At 48.7% G+C, this 7,871-nt stretch overlaps 1 protein-coding gene across 2 annotated transcripts; it reads left to right on the top strand.

Annotated features, from left to right (window-relative positions):
• The first annotated feature begins 465 nt into the window (after positions 1 to 465).
• LOC123112997 (BTB/POZ domain-containing protein At5g66560) lies at positions 466 to 7,238 on the top strand. Of its 2 annotated transcripts, none has more exons than XM_044534097.1 (5): positions 466 to 1,173; positions 1,534 to 1,632; positions 3,911 to 3,994; positions 4,327 to 4,505; positions 5,496 to 7,238. In XM_044534097.1, exon 5 carries the CDS (start codon positions 6,173 to 6,175, stop codon positions 7,112 to 7,114), a length of 942 nt encoding a protein of 313 aa, XP_044390032.1. In that variant the 5' UTR covers positions 466 to 1,173; positions 1,534 to 1,632; positions 3,911 to 3,994; positions 4,327 to 4,505; positions 5,496 to 6,172; the 3' UTR covers positions 7,115 to 7,238. The 2 variants fall into 2 exon arrangements, with proteins under 2 accessions (XP_044390032.1, XP_044390031.1); XM_044534096.1 differs by having other exon boundaries at positions 466 to 1,150.
• The last annotated feature ends 633 nt before the right edge of the window (positions 7,239 to 7,871 follow it).

A 7,871-nucleotide genomic window follows, 5' to 3' on the forward strand; every position in this document is an offset into this window, starting at 1 on the left:
GGGTGGAGAGAGGTGGAGCGAGCGGCGTCTTGTGGGCAGGGAGAGGGGTGTGTCGTGAGCTCCACAGCGTCGGAGAAAAGGCGGACATCACCATCGTGTCCGGAAACGGCGGTGGCGGCGGCGGCGGCGCGGTGGATGCCATCCGCGAGAGAGGAGCGAGGAGGCGGCGGGAGGCAGGCGGCGAGGAGCAGGTGGTGGTGGGGGTGTAGTCAGCCGGAGACAGCGCGGAGACAGACAGGTGACCCGGCCCTTGTACTTGTGCCTGTTTGCAACGGCGCGTGCGTGCTAGTGCTATACCACCAACGGAACGGATGGGCATGTCACGTGAGAGATAGAGAGAGCGCGCAATTTTTGCATCCTAAATTCTAAAAAGTGGGCGCTGGCTCGTTTGTTTTAGAGAGCACACACCCTTCCGCGCCGTTCGATCAAAATCGCGGCCTCAGGTGCTGGGCGGTCAGGCCGAAACACAAGAACCCACTTACCCAGTCTCTCTCCCTCGTGCGGCCTGCGGCCGTTCCTCACGAGGCCACGACCCACTCCTCTGCCACGAACTAGCCTTCTCCCTCCCCCTGCGCACACCTTCCTCCATGCCCGGCGAGATCTGCTGCATTGACCTCCATTGACCTGGCCCTCGCGTTGGCCCGTCTCCACCGAGTCTAATCCTCCTACGCCGGAGCTCCTCCCTCCTAGGCCTTCTTCTCTGCCAAACCGGTAGCGAAGCACCCCGCGCGAGCAGACGCGTTCCCCAGCCCCGGACCGGCGGCGACGCGACCCCGCGCCCTGCTTCTCCCTGCCGGCGTCATCCTGCACCCTGCAGTGTCGATCCCTCGCCAGGTCGAGGCATCCCGTGACTGGGAGTTCGATTCCTGCTGGATCCAGGCCCTTCGCGTCCAACAACGACAACAAAAGAGGGCAGCGATTGCTACGGTCGCCCCCGCAGATTCAACCGGAGACGGCCCCCTCTGCTCGCGCGCCCCTCGGAGATCCCCTACAGTTCAACTCCCTGGCCGCGAAGTACAGGGAGGGTTCTCTTGAAGCCTTGCCTGAAACTCTCCGTCCAAAGCCATGACTGCAGGTGTCATGTGGACGACGGCGAGGTGGATGCGGCGTAGTACCTCACTAAATTCCCCTCTCGCTCTTCGTCCACAGGGTGAGCCGTTCTGAACTTGAAGTGTGAGTGCTTGCCAGATTCTTTCCCACAGAACGTGTCTTTTTCTGTCCTACAAAACTTGCTTAGCTATTTATTTGTAGTTGCCTCAAATGTTAGTCAATTTTGCCATCTCATTGAGGTGCTACAAAAACTTGATGGAAATTTTTATTACACAGAACTCGGAAAGTTTCGTGCAAGCCAATGTGCTCATGGAGATAGAACTAGCCTAGTTACATATTTGTAACTTGCCTAATGTTTTTTGTATCTGCCCAAAGCTTGCCAAATGATTTTGTTAGTTGGTTGCCTGATATGTCTGAACTAGCAAGTAAAATACTGAAACGCTGTCTACTTGGATGGTTAAACTGTTGTTTTTTTACTGCTAGATCAATTCACCGAAGCAACATCAGCAACAATACGTGCAAGCAAACAAGCAAGCAGGGAGGCTGGTTGATTGATGAAGAGTAGCCGCAGCCTCCTCATAGGTAACCTTCGATCCGAACATAACTAACTCTCGATGGACGGAATTCATGTGAGCTTGTGAACAAAAACTGTTTCACGTGCTGGAGTGGAGTATACGAGCTGGCACTCTAAAACCCAACATAAACATTTTTGTTGATTATGGTATCCATATCAGCCTAACTATTTGCTTGCCTAATGATTTTGTTAGTTGGTTGCCTGATATGTCTATCTGCCTAGTTAAATATTTCTATTGAATATGGTATGCATATCAGCTAGACTGAAACTTGTACAGGAACACATTAGTTCAATAATAAAAAAGGCCTGCTTGGATGGTTTATACAGTTACAACTCTGTCAGTTCTAAACTTCTAATACTACAAGATATGTGTACAAGTAGATGCACATCAGTGCTAGCTGAATAATGCCGCTAGAATCACATTGATTTTACAAAGGATTAGCACATAGCATTACTGTTATGCTATTTTTAGCACACATAAAAGCAAACTCTCCTAGGGGAAAGCAACACTGCATCTGAATGAAAGATTCTCTGTCTTTCAGTGGTCATTGATGCCACACACAAGATGCAGTTAACAACATGATATTGCTTTGATATGTGCACTGACAGTTCCATCTGTTTGATCAATTCATCGATTCTCCTCCCTCAGTTGGAGCTGCTTCCAATTTCCCTGTTGGCACTTCTGTTAGCCATTAGTACATCATTAAGCAAATAAAAGTAAGAAGTTGTGGGCTGTACTTTAGATCGAGAAAGTCAGCAGCAAAAAACATGCTTTCTTCTAGTCAATATATAACCTTTTTGACATTGAGTTCTAGTCAAAAAAACATGCTTTCTTCTAGTCAATGATTTGTACACTAACTTGCCTAATAATGACACAAAGTTGCCTACAATATTTTTTTGGCATATGATTTACGGCAACTAGCAAACGGAAGGGAGGAGAGAGGTGTCTGAGTACCAGCGACCAGCAAGAGAAGCAAGAGGAAGAGCCAAGGGGGCAGCGCCATCCGTGCGTCACAACCATCTAGGGGGTGGAGCTAGATCCGGGAAAGCGTTGTCTCGAGTGGTCGAGGAACTGGGCAGTAAATCACCGGCAAGTATCTCAAAATCACCCTCTAAGCATGTGTTTTTCTACTCACATCTACAATTCTATGTGATAGAGGTGGAGTAGGGAGGTTGAAGAGGGGTGTAGGGGGTCCCATGTTTATGGGTGAATCGATGATTTTGAGCTCGGGGGTGGTTTACGACTTGGGGATGTGGGGGATGGAATCATCTGTGATTTCCGCCGAAAGTTTTAAAACCATGCCCAACGCATGCTAGTTAGTTGCTAGAGATGCTGGCGTAAGTTGCCCAGAGATCCGTTCCCGAGATGGGGGCCTGGAATCGTCGATGATTTGAGCCAAAATTGTCCAAAACATGCCCAACGCATGGTAGGTAGTTGTATTAAAGATGATGGCGCAAGTTTCCCAAAGATCTGCTCCTGATATACGGGGGACGGAATCGTCTATGGCTTGAGCCGAAAGTGTCCAAAACTTGCCCAAACGCATGATAATTATTTGCGAGAGATGCCGGCGTAAGTTGCCCAAAGATTTGCTTGCGAGATGCGAGCGCTAGAATCTTCTATGATTTGAGCCAAAAGTGTGGAAAGCTTGCCCAACACATGATAGTTAGTTGCTAGAGATGCTGGCGTGAGTTGCCCAAAGATCTGCTGCCCAAATGCGGGGGCTGGAATCGAAAATGATTTTAGGCGAAAGTGTCCAAAACTTGCCCAACGCATGATAGTTAGTTGCTAGAGATGCTGTCGTGAGTTGCCCAAATATCCACTCCTGAGAGCGCTGGAATCGTCTATGATTTGAGCCGAAAGTGTCTAAAACTTGCCTAACACATGATAGTTAGTTGCTAGAGATGCTGATGTGAGTTGCCCAAAGATCGGCTGCCGAGATGCTGGGGCTGGAATTGTCAATGATTTGAGCCGAAAGTATTCAAAACTTGCCCAATGCATGATAGTTAGTTGCTAGAGATGATGACGTGAATTGCCCAAAGATCCGCTCCCGAGAGCGCTGGGCTTTATTTCGCCGAAAACTTGACCAACACATGATAGTTAGTTTGCTAGAGTGGCTGGCGCGAGTTGTCCAGAGATATTTTTTTAGTGAAAAATTGATTTTATTTGCACAAAAGTATTATTTCCAATAAGATAAGTTGTCTAAATAGTACTTGCTAAATCACCTAACTTTCATAAATATGGGATCGTATAGATATTCTTGCCTAAAGAAAGTGTTTTGTTTGTAGGGCCTCACTAAATTCTAAAACGGTGTCAAGGCAACATGGTTTTGTGCACACGCCCACGCAAGAAGCTTCAAAATCTACTTCGAGGTAAGCTCGCCAAAAGCTACCCAACTTCTTTGTTTCAGCCAAAAAAATGAGGAGTTGCCTCAAACACACAAGAGTTGCTTACTGCCAACAGTTGTTTGGCTTAAACAAACCCTAGAACTTGGCTACACTTTTTTTCCTCAACACATTCCTAGTACAAAAAGAAAAGCGTCAAGGGGTTTCTCCGGATTGGATGTACAAAAACCAGTAGCTGGAGAAAGAAAAACGAAACAGTTTTCATGTACTGACAAGACTAGCTTTTCATCAATACTTGATTTGCTTAAAAGTTCGCTATAGTTGCTCACTAATTCCTTTTTACCATTTTCTTGCAATAGGTGTTGTACAAATCAAATATTAGTTACTCATGCTAGAAGAAACAAGGGGAAAACAATGGAAAAGGAGTTGCAATTAGGATGAACAAGGCGAGGAAAAATCAAACCTTCTCTTTCTTTTCCTCCTCTGCACCCTGGTTCATTTTTAGCAAGCAAGCAAGATTTTTGCTACACACTTCAAGGTAAACTTCACACAGCACCCAATAGCTTGCTCTATTCCCTGATTCGATATGTGGGCTGGTTAGTTAAATATTGTGCGAGCAAAATATGGGTCAATTTTGCCTGAATTTTTATATGCAAGTTTTTGCTTAGAAAAAACACATATAGAGGTGCAAACATTTTTATCTGTATTTTTGCTTCTTGGGGTTTTGAGCATGGGTGGCCAATAAATCAATCTCTTTTTTCACCTGCATACACAACATCACCCCAGGAGATACTTGTCCAAAATCCAAAGCAAAAGCTAAAATCAGAACTTCAAGAGGGTTATGTTTCTTTTCTCCACACAACCAAATAAACATGAGTTGCCCCTAAACCATTCCCTACTTGCCCAAACATTATAGAAACTTGCCTAGATATGTGAACAGCTAGAAGCACAACCAATACAACAGCTACAGTTATAGCAAAGCCCCAGACAGATACATTGCCCAAAATCCAGTAGCAAAATTCACAATGAGACACAACAGCTACTGTTGCAATTGCGCAACCTGTAGTTCAAGGAGATATTTGCCCCAAAAATTCACTAGTAACAGCCAAACCCTATAACTTTCAAGACCTCATTTTCCCTTAATGTATTTTTCTACCACACAAGAAACATGAATTGTCTGCATTTTTTCCTCCCTGATTGCTTACACATATACACAACTTACCCAAAAGCTTCAACAAGCTTGAAGATCATCCCAAAAACAGCAGCCTCATGCAACCTACAACACTCTGCATATACTTGCAAAAAATCCAAACACAAACTAGAATAGTACTTTTCAAGAGAGGGTTTTCCTGTGTTTTTAGCACGAGTTGCCTGGAAATCATTCCAGACTTGCCTGCACATCATATCAACTTGCCCAAAAAACACATTATATTGCATGCATAACGTCTCATTAGTTCTTTTTTGCAGTTCCACAGACATTAGCTACCATGTTGTATATACCATCACTGATAAACCCCTTTTTCCACAGAGTTTTGTAAAACATGAGGCATCTGAGAGGGCACATCAAGATGGAAGCTCACCTTCAGGTCCATGCCCACCGAGGGGCGGCAGTTGTGGCAATGGAGGAGAGGACAGATGGAGAAGGGGAGGTCAAGGGGGGATGTTTGGGGAGGTAGCGACTGGGAAGGAGGGAAGGAGGGTTTGCTGTGTCGGCGTGAGCCTAACGCTAATGTTGGGAACGGAGCAGCAGTTGCGATTATGACAGATTCTCAAGGGGGCCGTTTTTTTCCTTTTTTGGTTTGCCAGCTGGATCCAGGGAGAGGTCCACTACTAATTTTGGGGTGTGTGCCGTGGACTGCTAGCCAGCCAGCGATTGCTGGCTAGTCGCGTCCTTTTTGCATATGGAAAAAGAGGTAATAGCACCCCAGGTATCCTAACTTGCACCCAATGTGATGATCTAGTCCCAAAGTTGCAAAACTAGATCAACTCATACCCCAACTTGCAACCAATGTGATGTTTTAGTCCCAGGCCAATCAGAGCTCGCCAATTGGCTGCCAAGTGGCCCGGCCGGTTAGCGCCTGTAGTTTTGCACAAACCCCCCTGCCGTTTCACTGATTCAACCCGCAGTTACCCCCCACCTGAATTAAATCTGTGCTCGACGAAATTCCGCTGAGAAGTTGGTGCTTGCGTGCGCAGTTCCCGCTCATGTCCAAGAGCCGCAAGATCAGCCGCATGCTTGCCGAGCAGGACGAGCAGCGTCTAGAGGGCCAGCGGCGGCGGCGGAGTGGGAGTTCTGAAGGCAATGTCGAAGAGCATGCTACGGCGGAAACAGAGATTGAGGAAGCAGAGGAGGAGGACGGGGACGAGGAGCAGCAGCATGTTAGGATTCATGACGGGAAGTCGTACCGCATCACCTTCCCGGACTTTCCCGGCGGGCCGGGCACCTTCGAGGCGGCGGCCAAGTTCTGCTACGGCGTCCGCGTCGAGCTCACGCCCTGGAACGTCGCCCCGCTGCGGTGCGCGGCCGAGTACCTGGAGATGACGGAGGAGCACTCCGAGGACAACCTGTCTGCACGCGCCGAGGCCTACCTCTCGCAGTCTGTGCTCCGCCACCCCGGCGAGGCCACCAAGGCGCTCAAGTCCTGCGAGGAGCTGCTGCCGCACCCGAGGAGCTCGGCATTGTCGCCCGCTGCGTGGACGCCATCGCCGCGCGCTCGTCGGCGATGTCGCGCTCCTGGTTCGGCGACCTGGCCGTGCTCGCTGCTGGCGTCCATGGCTTCCCCGCGAGCGCGGCATCCGAATCCTCGTCTGCAGCGGCCGGCGACGGCGGTGCGTCACGCCGCTGGCCCGAGCGAGGCGTGGCAGATGACAACGGTGCAGGAGAGCCAAACGCTGCGGGTGGACATGGACGGCATGATGAGCCGGGTGCAGGGCCTGGAGAGGGAGTGCTCCAGCATGCGAAGGGCGATCAAGAAGATCGACGGCGGTGGCGCCGCGTCGCAAGGCAGGGGCAGCCCGGACGTGGCCGCCCCGACGGGCTGGCGGTCGAGGTACCGGTGCAAGTTCAGCACGCAGGTGTGCGACTCGCAGGCGCGCGACGCGGTCGTGTCCACGGCGTCCAGGATGGGTGTCCAGGGCGTCCGTTGATAAAAGGAAATGGCAGGGGGGTTTTGTGCAAAACTGCATGTGTTGACCGGTCCAGCCACCTGGCAGCCAATTGGCGAGCTGTGATTGGCCTGAGACTAAATCATCACATGAGATGCAAGTTGGGGTATGGTGGAGTCAAGTTTTGCAACTTTGGTACTAAATCATCACATTGTGTGCAAGTTAGGGTACCTGGGGTGCTATTACCTCATGGAAAAATACATTTGAGCAACTCCGATAGATAATGTAAAATACATCATAAAAAATTGCTAGATGTAAAATTTACATCACTGAAGGTACTTTTCACGTCACCAAAAAACATCCAACTCCAATAGGTGATGTATAAGAGCATCTCCAACAGGCGCACAAAAAGTCCGCGCCCAATAAACGTTATAGCGCGCCACTGTAGCGCTTTTAAGGCGCCGGGACCAACTTTGCTTTAGCAGGTGCCCAGAAACGCGCGCCCAAAAAACAGATAGTGCAAATTGTGAAGCACGCGCAATCCGGCGCCTCAAATATGCTGCGCACGATAGCGTTTTTCAGCGCGCGCCCAAAAGCTTTTTGCGCTACAACTTCTGCTGGAGCTGTCCGGCGCCCAAAAAAACAAACTTTTAGTGTGCGGAGCTCTTTTTGTGCGCCTGTTGGAGATGCTCTAATGGTAGATGATATAAAACTAGTTCAACTACTATATCATTTCAAACATAATTCAAGCCTAGCAAATTCATTCGAAGCAAACATACTACTTAAAAATAATTAAACA

Source organism: Triticum aestivum, chromosome 5B (assembly GCF_018294505.1).
Source record: "Triticum aestivum cultivar Chinese Spring chromosome 5B, IWGSC CS RefSeq v2.1, whole genome shotgun sequence".
Lineage (NCBI taxonomy): Eukaryota > Viridiplantae > Streptophyta > Magnoliopsida > Poales > Poaceae > Triticum > Triticum aestivum.

Excerpts from the sequence above, each read along its gene's own strand:
- LOC123112997 (XM_044534097.1), top strand. The coding sequence starts at position 6,173 with ATGTCCAAGAGCCGCAAGATCAGCCGCATGCTTGCCGAGCAGGACGAG.